Below are 17,957 nucleotides of genomic sequence, written 5' to 3' on the forward strand. Positions count from 1 at the left end.
GCCTGTGGTGACGGTGAGGTCGGCGGTGAACACCCATGTGAGGATCCTGCACCACATCATCCCTCTCTCAACGCAAATGCTTTTGACTCTGTTGCCATGCACTAATTATCTCTACTTTGGTTCACAGGGAGCTCCGCCAAGCGACCAACACCCTGAGCCAGCCAGTCCCTCAGATCCATCCAGGCCCTCACCTCCAGCCAAGAGGACACCTCCTCCATTGAAGAGCTGGAAATAAGCAGCCTGGAAGACCCATCACAGTGCTTACCCACACCCTCCACCAGCGCAGAGAGACACACCTCAGTGGGACCTGGATCTAGAGCAGGCTTGGGTTCACAATCTGGTGGTCACCGCACGGACACGTGTCCGCAGCAGGAGGAGGCAGGTTCAACCCAGCTCCCCGGCACTCCTCCGAGTCTGGGGGAAGAGGCATTTGTGAGGTCCGAGTCAGATGATGAGCCTCTCGATTCGAAGTCCCTCCAGGTGCTCCTTCCCCTCAAGGAGTCAGGCCGGGGCCCTTGGGCACCCGATGGGAGGAGGAGCAGCAGCTGGACACCCCTGGGTCATCCACTCAGGAATCTCAGAGGCTGTCCACTCCCCTTGAGTCCCCTTTGTTTGTGACCCCCTCAACCTTGTCCTCTGTCACTGCAGAGGGTGCAGCTGCCCACAGGAGGACAGCCAAAGCAAGCCGGGGCATTCAAAACCTCGTTTCGCCAAAGGATCAATGCCAAACTCTATCAGGGATAACAGGACCAACCACTGCACAGGCTGTCTCTACCCCTGCCGCGGATGTCAGGGCAGCACCTAGAAATGTTAGGCCTAGAAAAGTTAAGAAATTCTGTCACAAGTGGTTGCGCAGGTGAACACATTTTGTCACTTTATAATCTGAAAACATGTTCACTTTCACTGACTAGTGTGTAATGGTGTCTTTCAGCTTCATTGACAGGCTTCACCAGCCCTCCCCCTGCATTCCCCTCCACCACTAGCAGTTCAGCTGCATGCAGCCAGAGCACATGTGATTCTGGAGGGAGAAGTGAGTGTGTGTGCCTGTCTGTGTGGGGCAGGGCCTTTCGGAGCCCTGTGCAAGCACTTACCCACACATGGGGGGGTGATGATATAGTGACATTGTCCCTGAATTAGTAATCCAGAGATCCAGTATAATCCTCTGGAGACTTGTGTTCAAATCCCACCTTGGCAGATGGTGGCATTAGAAGTCTGATGATGACCATTGTTGATTGCTGTAAAAACCCCATCTCGTTCACCAATGTCCTTTTAGGAAAGGGAATGCCCTTACCTGGTCTGGCCTACATGTGACTCCAGACCCACAGCAATGTGGTTGACTCTTAAATGCCCTCTGAACAAGGGCAATTAGGGATGGGCAATAAATGCTGGCCTAGCCAGTGGTGCCCAGATCCCACGAATGAATTTTTTGAAAAATGTGGACCCTTTCCTCATTCAATCAGCGTTTTCCATGCTGCCTGCTGGGGGTCGCTTTCAGTTGTCCATCTGAGCCTGACCTGCATCTCCACCCACCCACTGACCTCACTCCCATGCACCTGTTCCCGCCCAACATGAGGCTCTGCTCACTTTCGATTGGAAAACCATGGTTGTATTCAAGCTTTTGGTCAGGTCCCCAATCCTTTCCCCTCCCCCAGTCACCCATGCCCTTTCCCCCATCACTGTGGACACCCCCCGGCATCACCTTTCACCTCCCCACCGTCACCTATCAACCCGAACCCTCATCATTCCAGGATGTCCAGGTGAACGTGCACATTCCCTACCTCCCGGAGAACCCCACCCCCCACCCCTCCCTCCACAGTGACCTACCCAACCTCCTCCTTCCCACCCTGAGGGTCCGTGTCTGCCTCCCCACCAACAAACCTCGCTGCCCCTTCTACTGTTACCGATGTGCCCTAACCCTCCCACCCTACTGGCCTCCTCTTCCCCCTCTCACACTCACCATTTGCTCCTACCACATCCACCCTCCGCTCACTCCCCAGGAGCCAGTCATTGACTCCACAGAGCCCTCCCTTACACATTCACCTGGACATTGCCCCCCTTACTCCCTCCTCCAACCTTTCTCCCTTCTCCCCCGAGATACCTTCCCCTCTCCGAACTCCCTCCTGCCCCTAGACATCTTCCCCTCTCCAAACTCCCTCCTGCCCCATACACCTTCCCCTCTCCAAACTCCCTCCTGCCCCATACACCTTCCCCTCTCTGAACTCCCTACTGCCCCCAGACACCTTCCCCTCTCCAATCTCCCTTCTCCACCCGGCCACCTCCCCCTCTCTGAACTCCCTACTGCCCCTAGACATCTTTCCCTCTCTGAACTCCCTCCTCCCCACAGCCACCTTCCCCTCTCTGAACTCCCACCTGCCCTTGGACACAACCCCACAACCCCACGCCTCCCCGAGACCTAACCTCACCACCCCCCCCGCACCACCCGACAACTTTGGCCCCCTCTGACAACCTCGCTCCGCTGCTACACCTTCCTCTCCCACTCACTCTTAGACCATCCTCTGCTCCGCCCTTTTCCAATCACCCATAGCAGCCCATGGCCAAGTCCGTGATGTCCCGAAGCAGGCCCGAAGCATCAACGGAGACCTCCTGCCTTCCGAGAGCTGCTACGCGGCGGAGCCATGAGCATGAGGATCCACCCAGCCTGTGATACATGTGTTCCCCACCCCCCAGGGTCCAGTGGCCAGAGGGCTCCAGCACTCTCTTCTCCTCGCATGTCCGCGATCTGAGCAAGGCCCGAAAGGTGAATCCCGATTTCTCCATGTCACACTTGTCCGGATGTGGGTAAATCGGGCGTGGGGGGGTTGAGTGGGGGGGGTTGAGTGGGGGGGGTTGAGTGGGGGGGGTTGAGTGGGGGGGGTTGAGTGGGGGGGTTGAGTGGGGGGGGTTGAGTGGGGGGGGTTGAGTGGGGGGGGTTGAGTGGGGGGGTTGAGTGGGGGGGGTTGAGTGGGGGGGTTGAGTGGGGGGGGTTGAGTGGGGGGGGTTGAGTGGGGGGGGTTGAGTGGGGGGGGTTGAGTGGGGGGGTTTGAGTGGGGGGCTTTGAGTGGGGGGCTTTGAGTGGGGGGGTTTGAGTGGGGGGGTTTGAGTGGGGGGGGTTGAGTGGGGGGGTTTGAGTGGGGGGGGTTGAGTGGGGGGGTTTGAGTGGGGGGGTTTGAGTGGGGGGCTTTGAGTGGGGGGGTTTGAGTGGGGGGGTTGAGTGGGGGGGTTGAGTGGGGGTCGATTCCAGTTGGGCCTTACTTTCCATCCCGTTAACGGGAAGCAAATCGGGTTCACGCCGACCTCCAGCGGGATTTTGCGTTCCGCCATGACGGACACCATCGGATGACCCCGTTGTGATTTCACGCTGGCGTGAAACCGATTTCTGCCGCCCACTCCGAATTCTCCCCCACCCACCCCCACCCCACCTGCTATGACAACAGGACAGGACAATTCCACCCAGAGTAAAGCTTCCTCTACACTGTCCCCACCCCCATCAAACACTCCCAATTTAATAACCCCCTTCTCGATAACACACTCCAGCATAAACACCTCTTGTGTATGGCATATTCCGTCTGTAATTACCTTTCTGTATATTTTGGATCTTAATAGATCAAATAAACTAGAGGTGGTTTTAAGTTGAGGACATGTTATACTGAGGGGGTTATGCAGAAATAGATTGGATGAGCTTGGAAAGTGTGGTGGAGAAGGCACTTTCGAGACAGACTTTATTGCAATATGATCTGAGTGGAGGTGTCCACATCGCTTACAGTTTACCTATTGTTAGGGTAAGTTTGAGAATGAGAGTGCGTGTGGTACGTTTCTCAGTCTTAGACTCTTTAATGTGGTTTCACTGTATTAAGGACCTGTGATAAAAGCGCATCAATTATATTAGTGAATCAGCCTCCTGCAGCTAAAAACCCAACAAACACAGCTGAGGAGTCTTAATCAGTGGCAAACTATGCAATTTGTATTCAGTTCTCAGTCAGTCTGAACTTGTACAGATTCTCAGCAGCTTCAGCATGTTGTGTCTTGAAGCATCTCTATCTTAGCATTCTACATTTCAAACAGTACTGCCAAAGCCAGCACAATCTTTACGTCTAATATCAAGCACAGCCTCTCTTCCTGGTAAGAAAAGGCACAAGGTCTTTCCAATGATGGGGTGGATTAATGTCGCATGTGTAGACTGGATAGGATAGGCTTCTTGTCCTTAGAGCAGAGAAAACTAAGAGAAGATTTGGTAGAGGTGTTCAAAATCACAAAAGGTTCAGGTAGAGTAAAGATAGGTTCGGGTTCGGATAGCTGGATGAATTGCTTCTCATGGCTGATGGGTCGATAACCAGAGGGCATAGTTTGGCAAAACAGCCAGAACCAACATGATGAAAAACCTTTTTACACAAGTGGTTAGCATTTGGAATGCACTGCATGATAGGGCATTGGAAACAGGTTTAATAGTCTATTTCAAAAGGGAATTGGATAACTTCCTAAGGAGACAATATTGCAGAGATATTAGAAAAGAGTGGGTTTTTTTTAATTCATTTACAGGGCGCTGGTTAGGCCAGCATTTATTGCCTATGCTTAATTGCCCTTGAGAAGGTGGTGGTGAGCTGCCTTCTTGAACCGCTGCAGTCCATGTGGTGTAGGTACACCCGCATTGCCAGGTAGATGCCAGGTAGTGTTGTAGCTGTACTGGAAAAGCTTGGCTAGGGGTGCGGCAAGTTCTGGAGCACGAGTTTTCAGTACTATTGCTGGAATATTGTCAGGGCCCACAGCCTTTGCAGTATCCAGTGCCTTCAGCCGTTTCTTGATATCACGTGGAGTGAATCGAATTGGCTGAAGACTGGGATCTGAGATGCTGGGGACCTCCGGAGGATGCTGACTAATCGCACTTCAAAAGAGGCACAGCAGGCTTGATGGGCCAAACGGCCTCCTTCTGTGCTGTTCTACTCTACGGTCCTTTTCCTTCTTTCTTCACCATAATTGAAGAATACAAATACAATACAGAGATGAGGAAAGCCAATCGATCGACTCGGCACAGCCTTTCATAGAATCTATGGGCTACCAGAGGAAGCAGTGGAGACAAGTGGCTTCAATACTTTCCAAAGGCAGCTAGATGAGCACAGGAGTGAAGAGGGATTAGAAAAATATGCTGAAAGATTGAGAAGATGGAATGGGAGGAGATTTGTATGATCTATAAACACCAGCACAGACTCACTAGCCCCCAGTGGCCTATTTCTTTGCTGTCAATTCTATCACATTTTATATGGAAACAGAAAAAGAAAGTTTTCCATTCCTACCACGCCTTTCATTACTGACATCCCAAAACGCTTTACCACCAATGAAGTACTTTTGAAGGGTAGTCGCTGTTGTAACATCGGAAATGCGCCAGCGGAGCAAGTGGATGGAAACGCCAAGACCCGCAAGTCCCCCTCCAAGTCACACACCAACCTGACTTGGAAATATATAGCTGTTCCTTCACCATCACTGGGTCAACATCCTGGAAATCCCCCCTCCCTAAAACACTGCGTGTGTACATACACCAGGTGGGCTGCAACACCTTCAAGCTGAAGGTCCACCACCACCTTCCCAAGGGGAACCTGGTGACGGACAATGAATGCGGGTCTCGCCAGCGATACCCACATCCCAAGACTGAATTACAAAAATTCTCCGTGGCACATTGCATGCAAACTAATACATAAAGGGCAGGATTTTACACCCCACCACCCCCCCCCCACTCCCTCCCCCCCTCCCCCATCGCCGCCGACCAGGATCCTCCAACCCCGCCGAAAGACAACAGAGCCCTTTGGCCGGGCGGCTGAATCTCCGGCGGTGAGACCCCCTTCACGACGGGACCGGAAATCCCCTGCCGACCTTCGACAGCCCGAGACGGGTTTCGACAGTCACGGGGTTGCCCGCGTGGACACCCTACCTGTTCCTGCCCATGGTTTCATGGTCCTTGACGACAATGTGGATCTCGGAGCTCGCATCCAGCGGCGTTCCTTTCAAATCCCACTCAAAGCCCTGTGTGCAAGGATCAGCAGAGGTTAGCACCGGGGGTCACACGCGGTTACAGCCAGAATCCCAAACAGAGGCGCCACGGGAGGGCTCGACGTGGCCAAGAACTAGCACGAAACAATGAAAGGGCCTGCATTCCTATAGCGCCTTTCACAATCTCAGGGGATCCCAAAGCTCTTCACAGCCAAGGAAGAACTTTTAAAGTGCAGTCAACTGTTGTAATGTTGGAAATGTGACATCTAAATTGCAGAACCCGACAAACAGCCAGGCTAACAACTGTCGGATAATTTGTTTTAGTGATGTTGATTGACAAATTAATACTGGTCAGAACACTGGTCGGCCTATTCTTCTTCCCAATAGCAGCAACGGGATCTTTTATGCCTACATGAGAGGGTAGACAGTGACTCAGTTTAATGTCTTTTCCCAAAGGTCAGCACCTCAGACAAAGTATCGCTCCCTCAGTACTGCACTGGGAGTGTCAGCCTGGATTATGTGCTGATGGCTCTGGGTTAGGACATAGAGGCAGGGGTACCCTAACCACAGTCGACACCTGAATTGCTGACGGTGGCAAGATCCCCATGTAGTCAACTCCTGGGGGATTGATACTGCAGTTCCGTCAGTATCCAAAGGAGTAGTGACAGATAGTCGTTTGGTAGTACCGAACTTGAGTATTGCTGAAAAAAAGAGACATGTTGAGGCTTTTTGTCTTGCACTCATCAGGGCACTTCATAAGAATACCAGTATAAGGGGAAAACAACAATTTATAAATAAATTGCACAAGTATAAATTGTTGTTTTGCCCTTTATTGGTATGTTTGCAGAATGTCCTGATGAGTGCAAGATGAAATGTCTCTTTTTTCAGCAATACTGGAGCAGTGACAGATTAGCAACGCTGGAGGACCAGGACTTGGCACAATGGCAGCATAACCATCTCCAGATCAACAGAAGCCCGCAGGATTGGCACCCCATCCACCACCTTCAACGTTCACTCCCTCCACCACCGACGCACAGTAGCCGGGGTGTGTACCATCTACATGATGCACTGCAGCAACTCACCAAGCCTCTTTCAACAGCACCTTCCAAACCTGCGATCTGCTGCTATCCAACTAAAAGGACAAGTGCAGCAGGTACATGGGAACACCACCAGCTGGAAGTTCCCGTCCAGGTGATTAGTGTAGTCAGGTCTTTGTTGACTGGCACGGACATGATGGGCCGAATGGCCTCCTTCTGTGCTGTAAATGTCTATGAGTCTATAAGGCGGCTCACCACCACCTTCTCAAGGGCAATTAGGGACTGGCAATAAGTACTGGCCTAGCCGGCAATGCCCACATCCCGTGAGCAAATAATGTTGAGTTTATTCAAGGCTAAGATGGATAGGTCTTATAAAGCGTCCTATTATGCACTTCCTTTGAAGGCAGAGGCGCTTGTCTTCCCAATTTTTATCCTCTGATACTAAGGGCCAGCTCTCTAAGCTAATTTCCTTGTTGGTCTGGAATTGAAAGATAGTGGCGACCATGAATCTATCATCAACCCATTTAGTTCACTAATGCCCCTTTGGGAATGAAATCTGCTGTCCCCACTTGGTCTGACCTACATGTGACTCCAGACCCACAGCAATGTGGTCGACTCTTAACTGCCCTCTGCGATGGCCTAGCAAGACACTCAGTTCAAGGGCAATTAGGAATGGGTAACAAATCTGGCCTTGCCGGTCACTGGCACATCCACACCCCATGAGAGAATAAGAAAAAAAAAATCAGAGCCTAATGCTTTTAAAATGCAGTTATCTTAAAATGTGTTTCTCAAGATAATTGGCAAAAACCCCCATGGGCAAACAAGCAGGATTATTTTTAATGCAGTGAGTTTCTGTGATATGGAATACACTGCCTGAAGGGCTGGAGGGAGCCCATTCAATAGCAGTGGGGTGGGAACGAGCATTGACACAACAGGCTAATGGATCTCCTTCTGCCCGATATCATTCGAGGATTCTATGACTATGGCCCGCTCAACGTCATCAATAAGCTCACGAGTGAGTTGAATATTTACAAGTTTCTCACCTCATTCCAGACAGGGTTCAAATTGTTCTTGATCACTTTGGTCTTCTTCTTTACACCTGAAATGAAAAGCCAAGAGTCCGTCAGCTGCCGCACAGGGAGGGAAGAGGAAGGAGATGGATTTTCACCTCCGAGGAAGCGGATAGCAGGAGCTGGGGAATTTCCCGGCTGGGCCGGCCCGCCTCGGGAGAAGGTTCCTGCAGAGATGGGATTTTCCTTCCGAGGGCACGGGTGCAAACAGGAACTGGGCCCAACGCCCCCCAGAAAGAGTTCAGAGGCAGCCACGGGGGGGCTGCTGGGTGATGAGCCGAGCCGTTTATAAGACCCACCTTGGTGCTGCGGGAATTCATTATAATGACAGCAAAACAAAGAACAACAGCCCTCTAACCCTGACCCGTCACACCCACTCACCCCCCACATACTCCCCTTGCCACAACCACGCCACTTCATACCCCACAGCTACCCATGCCTCTGTGGCCTCTCACAACCCCAGTGGCAGACTATGGTACTCACATGCCCATTTACCCACTATGTACTCTATACAGAACCAACGAACCATTTAGTGACAACAGGATATGTGAAAAGAGCTTTTGAAAAGTCATTCATTCATAACTTTCCACTTATTCAAAAAAGCTCCTTTCACTACAGCCCAATAAAAGTGTCAATCATCCAGACCTTTTAAAGTCTCAATAGCAGAAATTGCAAGCACTTTAAACCGCCCTATCTTGTGTAAATCAGAATAGATCAAAGAGCCAGGGCTGTCATTCGAGCAATGTTTTCCCCGGGGTGCAGCTGTTTCAACAAGAGTAATGAATGTCTGGGCTCTCAGTCAAACCTCATTGTGCATTATCTAGTCCAGAGTCAGAGGCTTCAGTTACATAGAGAAAATGAGGAAATTGGTCTGTTCCTCTTTGAAAGAAACCGGTTAAGGGGAGATTTAATAGAGCTGTTCAAAATCATGAGGGATTTTGATCGAGTGAATAAGGGGAAACTCTTTCCAGTGGCAGAAGGGTTGGTAACCAGAGGATACAGCTTTAAGATAATTGGCGAAAGAACCAGAAGGGAGATGAGCAGAATTGTTTGAACTATTTGGAATGCATTGGCTGAAAGGGAGGTGGAAGCTGATTCAATAGGAACTTTCAAAAAGGAATTGGATAAATAATTGAAAAGGAGAGGTTTGCAGGGCTATGGGGATCGAGGAGTGGGATTAATTAGAGAGCTCTTTCAAAGAGTCAGCACGGGCATGAAGGGTCTTTGGTGTTGTGTCATTCTACAATTTATTACACAGCATGTACAGAACTGAAACAGGTCATTCAACCCACTTAGTCCATTTAGGTCTCTATGCTCCTCACAAGTCACCTCCCATTCTAATTGCCTCCACGTTTATCCATCCTGCTCTCGTATCTCCTCTGCACCCTTCACCCCTATATCAACTTTTATTTTAAACCTGACGCAGGAGAATAACTTGAACACACCCTTGGGGGATCCTAAAATGCTTCACTGTCAATTAAATACTGCCGAGTGTTGCCAGTTTTCGGTCGACAAGTGCAGGTGCCAAGCTATTCATAGCTTGTTCCCTCAAATAACAGTGAGACGAGTGGCCAGTTAAGGAAAACACAAAAATCAAGAGGCAAGAAGAGAAAACGTGAGACACTTTTCCAAGATTCCTGACCACTATCCCCCATTCCCAGCTGTGTTCCTGACCACTATCCCCCATTCCCAGCTGTGTTCCTGTCCAGTATTCCCCATTCCCAGCCGTGTTCCTGACCACTATCCCCCATTCCCAGCTGTGTTCCTGACCACTATCCCCCATTCCCAGCTGTGTCCCTGACCACTATCCCCCATTCCCAGCTGTGTCCCTGACCACTATCCCACATTCCCAGCTGTGCTCCTGACCACTATCCCCCATTCCCAGCTGTGTCCCTGACCGCTATCCCCCATACCCAGCTGTGTCCCTGACCGCTATCCCCCATTCCCAGCTGTATTCCTGACCACTATCCCCCATTCCCAGCTGTGTTCCTGACCACTATCCCCCATTCCCAGCTGTGTTCCTGACCACTATACTCCAATCCCAGCTGTGTTCCTGACCACTATCCCCCATTCCCAGCTGTGCTCCTGACCACTATCCCCCATTCCCAGCTGTGCTCCTGACCACTATCCCCCATTCCCAGCTGTGTTCCTGTCCACTATCCCCCATTCCCAACTGTGTTCCTGTCCACTATCCCCCATTCCCAACTGTGTTCCTGACCACTATACCCCATTCCCAGCTGTGTTCCTGACCACTATCCCCCATTCCCAGCTGTGTTCCTGACCACTATCCCCCATTCCCAGCCGTGTTCCTGACCACTATCCCCCATTCCCAGCCGTGTTCCTGACCACTATCCCCCATTCGCAGCTCTGTTCCTGACCACTATCCCCCATTCCCAACTGTGTTCCTGACCACTATCCCCCATTCCCAGCTGTGTTCCTGACCACTATCCCCATTCCCAACTGTGTTCCTGACCACTAAACCCCATTCCCAGCTGTGTTCCTGACCACTATCACCCATTCCCAGCTGTGTTCCTGACCACTATCCCCCATTCCCAGCTGTGTTCATGACCACTATCCCCCATTCCCAGCTGTGTTCCTGACCACTATCCCCCATTCCCAGCTGTGTTCCTGACCACTATTCCCCCATTCCAGCTGTGTTCCTGTCCACTATCCCCCATTCCCAGCTGTGTTCCTGACCACTATCCCCCATTCCCAGCTGTGTTCCTGACCACTATCCCCCATTCCCAGCTGTGTTCCTGACCACTATCCCCCATTCCCAGCTGTGTTCCTGACGACCATTCCCCATTCCCAGCCGTGTTCCTGACCACTAACCCCCATTCCCAGCCGTGTTCCTGACCACTATCCCCCATTCCCAGCCGTGTTCCTGACCACTATCCCCCATTCCCAGCTGTGTTCCTGACCACTATCCCCCATTCCCAGCTGTGTTCCTGGCAACTATACCCCATTCCCAGCTGTGTCCCTGACCACTATCCCCCATTCCCAGCTGTGTTCCTGACCACTATCCCCCATTCCCAGCTGTGTTCCTGACCACTATCCCCCATTCCCAGCTGTGTTCCTGTCCACTATCCCCCATTCCCAGCTGTGTTCCTGACCACTATCCCCCATTCCCAGCTGTGTTCCTGACCACTATCCCCATTCCCAGCCGTGTTCCTGACCACTATTCCCCATTCCCAGCCATGTTCCTGACCACTATTCCCCATTCCCAGCCGTGTTCCTGACCACTAACCCCCATTCCCAGCTGTGTTCCTGACAACTATACCCCATTCCCAGCTGTGTTCCTGACCACTATCCCCCATTCTCAGCTGTGTTCCTGACGACTATCCGCCATTCCCAGCTGTGTTCCTGTCCACTATCCCCCATTCCCAGCTGTGTTCCTGTCCACTATCCCCCATTCCCAGCTGTGTTCCTGACCACTATCCCCATTCCCAGCTGTGTTCCTGACCACTATTCCCCATTCCCAGCCATGTTCCTGACAACCATTCCCCATTCCCAGCCGTGTTCTTGACCACTAACCCCCATTCCCAGCCGTGTTCCTGACCACTATCCCCCATTCCCAGCCGTGTTCCTGACCACTAACCCCCATTCCCAGCTGTGTTCCTGACAACTATACCCCATTCCCAGCTGTGTTCCTGACCACTATCCCCCATTCTCAGCTGTGTTCCTGACGACTATCCGCCATTCCCAGCTGTGTTCCTGTCCACTATCCCCCATTCCCAGCTGTGTTCCTGACCACTATCCCCCATTCCCAGCTGTGTTCCTGACCACTATCCCCATTCCCAGCCGTGTTCCTGACCACTATTCCCCATTCCCAGCCATGTTCCTGACGACCATTCCCCATTCCCAGCCGTGTTCCTGACCACTAACCCCCATTCCCAGCCGTGTTCCTGACCACTATCCCCCATTCCCAGCCGTGTTCCTGACCACTATCTCCCATTCCCAGCTGTGTTCATGACCACTATCTCCCATTCCCAGCTGAGTTCCTGACCACTATTCCCCATTCCCAGCTGTGTTCCTGACCACTATCCCCCATTCCCAGCTGTGTTCATGACCACTATCCCCCATTCCCAGCTGTGTTCCTGACCACTATTCCCCCATTCCCAGCTGTGTTCCTGTCCACTATCCCCCATTCCCAGCTGTGTTCCTGTCCACTATTCCCCATTCCCAGCTGTGTTCCTGTCCACTATCCCCCATTCCCAGCTGTGTTTCTGACTGCTATCCCCCATTCCCAGCTGTGTTCCTGACCACTATCCCCCATTCCCAGTTGTGTTCCTGACCACTATCCCCCATTCCCAGCTGTGTTCCTGACCACTATCCCCCATTCCCAACTGTGTTCCTGCCCACTATCCCCCATTCCCAGCTGTGTTCCTGACCACCATCACCCATTCCCAGCTGTGTTCCTGACCACTATCTACCATTCCCAGCTGTGTTCCTGACCACTATCCCCCATTCCCAGCCGTGTTCCTGACCACTATCCCCCATTCCCAGCTGTGTTCCTGACCACTATCCCCCATTCCCAGCCGTGTTCCTGACCACTATCCCCCATTCCCAGCTGTGTTCCTGACCACTATCCCCTATTCCCAGCTGTGTTCCTGACCACTATCCCCCATTCCCAGCCGTGTTCCTGACCACTATCCCCCATTCCCAGCCGTGTTCCTGACCACTATCCCCCATTCCCAGCTGTGTTCCTGACCACTATCCCCCATTCCCAGTTGTGTTCCTGACCACTATCCCCATTCCCAGCTGTGTTCCTGACCACTATCCCCATTCCCAGCTGTGTTCGTGACCACTATCGCCCATTCCCAGCTGTGTAACTTGTTGCGACTAAAGCACTCTGCTATATGAAGCAGGGGTTAACTTCAGGTAAAGAAGTCTTAACTAGATTGATCCCTGCGATGAGAGGAAAATGAAGGGGAAATGGAGTAGAACTGGGCCTATATTTGCTCTTGCCAAGAGCCAGCATAGACACAACAGACTAAATGGCCTCCTGATGCACTGTCGCTGCTTTGTGATTCCATACTCAGAATGAAAAATGGTCTCATTGAAATGTATAAAATTCTTTGAGGACTTGGCAGGGTTGGTGCTGAGAAACTGTTTCTCTTGGCTGGAAAATACAGCGTCACAGTCTCAGGATAAGGGGCCAGCCGCTTAGGACTGAGATGAGGTGAAATTTCTTCACTCAGATAAATCTTTGGAACTATCTACCCCAGAGAGACACACAGTCATTAAGTATATTCCAGAATGAAATTGGTAGGTATTTGGGCACCGAGGGGAACATGGGTAGGGCAGGAAAGTGGAGTTAACATAGAAGGTCAGCCATGATCTTACTGGATAGAGGAGCAGTCTCAATGATCTGTATGGCCTACTTACATTTCTTACCTGATACATGGGAGCACAGGAACAGGAGCAGGCCATGTAACCCTCCAGGCTGTTCCATCAGTTAATGAAAATTCAGCTCACCTGTGACATAACTCCATCTACTCACTTTTGCCCCATATCCCTTAATCCATCAACAGCAATCTTTCAATCTCAGATTCAATACTGACAATTGCTGTAGCATCAACTGCCTTTCCAGAAGAGGGTTCCAAACTTCTACCACCATTTATATGCAGGGGCGTTTCCTAACTTCACTCCTGAAAGGCCTGGCTCTAAATAGGCAGGACAGACCCAGCAGGTGTGGTGGCACAGTGGGATACAGTCGGGAGGGAGTTGTCCTGGGAGTCCTCCACATCGGCTCTGGATCCCATGAAGCCTCATGGCAACAGGTCAAACAGGGGCAAGGAAACCTCCGGTTGCTTACCACGTACCGCCCTCCCTCGGCTGATGAATGAGTTCTCTTCCATATTGGACACCACTTGCAGGAAGCACTGAGGGTGGCAAGGGCGCAGAATGTACTCTGGGTGGGGGACTTCAATGTTCATCACCATGAGTGGCTCACTTGCACCACTACTGACCGAGCTGGCCGAGTCCTAAAGGACATAGCTGCTGGACTGGGTCTGCGGCAGGTGGTGAGGGAACCAGTAAGAGGGAAAAACATACTTGACCTCATCTTCACCAAGCTGCCTGCTGCAGATGCATCTGTCCATCTTAGCATGACAGTGCTGGTTGGAGTGACCATCACACAGGCCTTGTGGAGACAAAGATCCATCCACAAACGTCCCCATCCTCAATGACGGGACAGCCCAGAAATTCAGTGCAAAAGATAAGGCTAAAGCATTTGCAGCCATCTTCAGCCAGAAGTGCCGAGTGGATGATCCATCTCAGCCTCCTCCGGAGGTCCCCAACATCACAGATGCCAGTCTTTAGCCAATTCGATTCACTCCACGTGATATCAAGAAACGGCTGAAGGCACTGGATACTGCAAAGGCTATGGGCCCTGACAATATTCCGGCAATAGTACTCCTGAACTTGCCGTGCCCCTACCTAAACTGTTCCAGTACAGCTACAACACTGGCATCTACCCGGCAATGTGGAAAATTGCCCAGGTACGTCCTGTGCACAAAAAGCAGGACAAATCCAACCCAGCCAATTACTGCCCCATCAGTCTAATCTCGATCATCAGTAAAATGAAGAGAGATGTCATCGACAGTGCCATCAAGTGGCACTTACAGAGCAATAACCTGTTCACTGATGCTTAGTTGGGTTCCACCCAGGCCACTCTGCTCCTGATCCCATTACAGCAGAAGCAGCATTGCGACAGACAGAGACAAGCGACCCCACAATCAATGTAGCTGACTGGCTCCGGGTGAGGGGTAAACAGGATTTGGTCCGGGTTAATGAAACCTAGAGGTGACAGAAGCATGGATGAGGACTTCAGCAGCAGATGAGCTGAGGCAGGGCAGAGTCGGGCGACAGTCAGTGAAAGTAGACGGGCTGAGTAATGGAGAGGATACGGGATCAGATAAGACACCAAAGTCATGAAGAGCCCGGCTCCCCGGAAGGAAGAAACAGTTTGGACCAGAATTCTTTTCCCCCAGTTTTTACTGGTGTTCCGTTTTAAGGTATACAAGACCAGTTCGGGCCAGTATTCTTATTTCCCAGTTTTTGCTGTTTCTTCGTTCTGGGTCAGTCTCAGACAAGTGAGAGAGGGGTGGGAGGCAGTAGTTAAGGATGTGGCGGGGACAGAAGACAATTGCTTCGGTCTGCCTGCTATTTAACTGAGACCTCGGGAGAGAAGGGGGGGAGAAGCTTAAATGGAAGAGAGGTGAAGGGTGCAATTTCAGCAGGACAGGGTCCTGATCATAAACAGGAGCATCAGAGGCTCCCTGCCCCCTTCCAGAACAACATCAAACTACAAAGCAAGATTGCTAAAATGTTTAGCACCCCTTTCTCTGTAAAAGTTCAGTGCTTTCGTTGGATTTGATTTTCAAGGGCCTGTCTACTTTAAGTGGAGGTGTCAGGAGCAGGCTTCTATATATGGACGCAAAGTTTCACAGGGCAGCTTCAGTGGGATTTTTGTCCCTCCTCCTCCTCCACTTCCTGCATCCCCGGTGAACAACCGAGGGAACGAAGGCTGCCTTCACACCTCCTACCACCCCCACACCCCCCACCTTCCTTCAGAGCAAGCCAGCCCCTTACAGGCATCCACAGGAAGAGGTGAACCTATTCAGGAGGTAAAGGAGAAATCCCAGGCAGCTCGATCAGGCGACCTGAACTAACAGACGTTTCCCCAGACAGAGCGAGAGTCGCAACACTTTAAAGAAGCCCTGAAAACAGTGAAAACTGGCTGGAATCACTGTACAACACTTGTTTTTTTTTTAAAAATAATCTCGAATAGATAGCAGCAAAGCTTCGTTGAATTACCATTTCATTCACCTGATACAGAAGCCCAAATCACGATTCAGAAACAGAACAGTGATTCATTCTTTTTTTTAAAAAAAAAGTTTAAAGGCAAAAACTTTTCAGGTCCGCAGAAAAAGAAGAGGGGGAGAGGTGCTAAATTGGATAGCTGTTTCAGCGAGCTGGACCAGGCATGATGGGCCAAATGGCCTCAGTTCAACTGCATCATTCTACAGTCACATCACCAAGTCTTTTCGCAGCAGATGCTTGCCTTTCTAGAATCAGGGGGTGGGGATGTCAAAATAAAAACATACTGATCAATCCTACACCCGACACTCACTCCTGCTCCCAATAACCATTCCTGAAGCCTGTTCTCCTGCTAAGATTCGGTTTCCTTACCTTTAAAGCTTAGAGTCACGACTGGGTCACTCTGTCTGTCTCTTTTTTCCACATTGGGAAGGTTCCTGGCTGAATGTACAAGGCATCGCAGCATGCTTCAACTTGACTGGGATGCTTTCCGTGAACGAAACAAGATCCAAAAAGCTTTTAAAAAATTCGCTCACACGCACTGTCTGACATCCAAGGAGAGAAATAGAATGAAAGTTTCCTAACCGAGGCTCTCGCAGGGGATTGAGTTGCCGTTAATGGCTTTTTTTTCCCCCAGAGGGAAATAGCAATCTTGGCTCCTCCCAAATTTTACAGGGAAAAACTTAAAATACTTCCACTTAACCCTTGAGGTTCCTGATTCTTGTTTCATACTCATTCTGACCAGCTTCCCTCTCTTTCCCTCCTCTTTATGTACTTATCCACCAAGTAGCATAGGAACAGACCCTTCCAACCTGCCCCACAAACTCATTTAGATCCTAACATCTGTCATAGGGAGATTGCCAGAATCCGTTATTAAGGAGGTTATAGCAGGGTACCGAGAAAATCATAATTTGATCAGGCAGAGTCAGCACGGCTTTGTGAAAGGGAAATCATGTTTAACTAATTTATTAGGGCTTTCTGAGGAATGAACAAGCAAGGCGGCTTAAGTGGAACCTGTAGATGTGGTGTACTTGGATCTCCAGAAGGCATTTGATAAGGAGTCGCATCCAAGGTTACCACACAAAATAAGATTACATGGTGTAGGGGAGAAGATGTTTTCATGCACAAGCATTGGTTAGCTAACAGGAAGCAGAGAGTGGGGATGAATGGAACTTTTCGGGTTGGTAGGCTGTACTGAGTGGGCTGCCACAGGGATCAGTGCTGGGGCCTCAACTTTTTACTATCTATATCAATGACATTGACGAAGGGACTGAATGTACAGTAGCTAAATTTGCTGATGACGCCAAGATAGGTAGGAAAGGAAGTTGTCAAGAGGAGACAGACAGTCTGCAAAGGGATAGAGATGAGTTACATGAGTAGGCAAAAAATTTAGCAGATGGAGTATAACGTGAGAAAATGCGAACTTGGCCAGTTTGGCAGGAAGAATAGAAAAGTAGCATATTATTCAAATGGAGAGAGGCTGGAGAACTCAGTGGTACAGAGGGATCTGGGTGTCCTGGTACATGAATCACAAGAAGCCATGGTGCAGGGATAGCAAGTGATTGGGAGGGCAAATGGAATGTTGGTGTTTATTACAAGGGGAATGGAATATAAAAGTAGGGAAGTTTTACTGCAGCTGTACAGAACATCAATGAGACCACATCTGGAATACTGTGTACAGTTTTGGTCTCCTTATTGGAAACTGTTACAATTCCTTCAGAAGCAGTTCGGAGAAGGTTCACTCAACTCATTCCTGGGATGAGGGGCTTATCTTATGAAGAAATGTTGAACAGGTTGGGCCTGTATTTTTATTTTATTCATTTGTGGGATGTGGGCATCGCTGGCTAGGCCAGCATTTATTGTCAATCCCTAATTGCCCTTGAAGAGGTGGTGGTGAGCCACCAACTTGAACCGCTGTAGTCCATATGGTGTAGGTACACCCACAGTGCTGTTAGGGAGAGAGTTCCAGGATTTCAGCAACAGTGAAGGAACAGCAATATATTTCCAAGTCAGGATGGTGAGTGGCTTGGAGGGGAACTTCCAGGTG

The 17,957-nt window shown here is 50.5% G+C and overlaps 1 protein-coding gene across 1 annotated transcript in view; it reads right to left on the bottom strand.

Annotated features, from left to right (window-relative positions):
* The window catches only part of dysf (dysferlin, limb girdle muscular dystrophy 2B (autosomal recessive)), a 322,715-nt gene extending 306,214 nt beyond the window's left edge, over positions 1–16,501 (bottom strand). Inside the window, exons 1-3 of the mRNA XM_078555028.1 lie at positions 16,283–16,501; positions 8,060–8,115; positions 5,921–6,012 (exon numbers count right to left, since the gene is read on the bottom strand). Of these exons, the coding sequence (XP_078411154.1) occupies positions 5,921–6,012; positions 8,060–8,115; positions 16,283–16,376 (242 nt within the window). The 5' untranslated portion in view covers positions 16,377–16,501. The remainder of the gene's footprint in view (positions 1–5,920; positions 6,013–8,059; positions 8,116–16,282) is intronic.
* Between the last annotated feature and the right edge of the window lie 1,456 nt (positions 16,502–17,957).

Source organism: Cetorhinus maximus, chromosome 1 (assembly GCF_964194155.1).
Source record: "Cetorhinus maximus chromosome 1, sCetMax3.hap1.1, whole genome shotgun sequence".
NCBI classification, from domain to species: domain Eukaryota; kingdom Metazoa; phylum Chordata; class Chondrichthyes; order Lamniformes; family Cetorhinidae; genus Cetorhinus; species Cetorhinus maximus.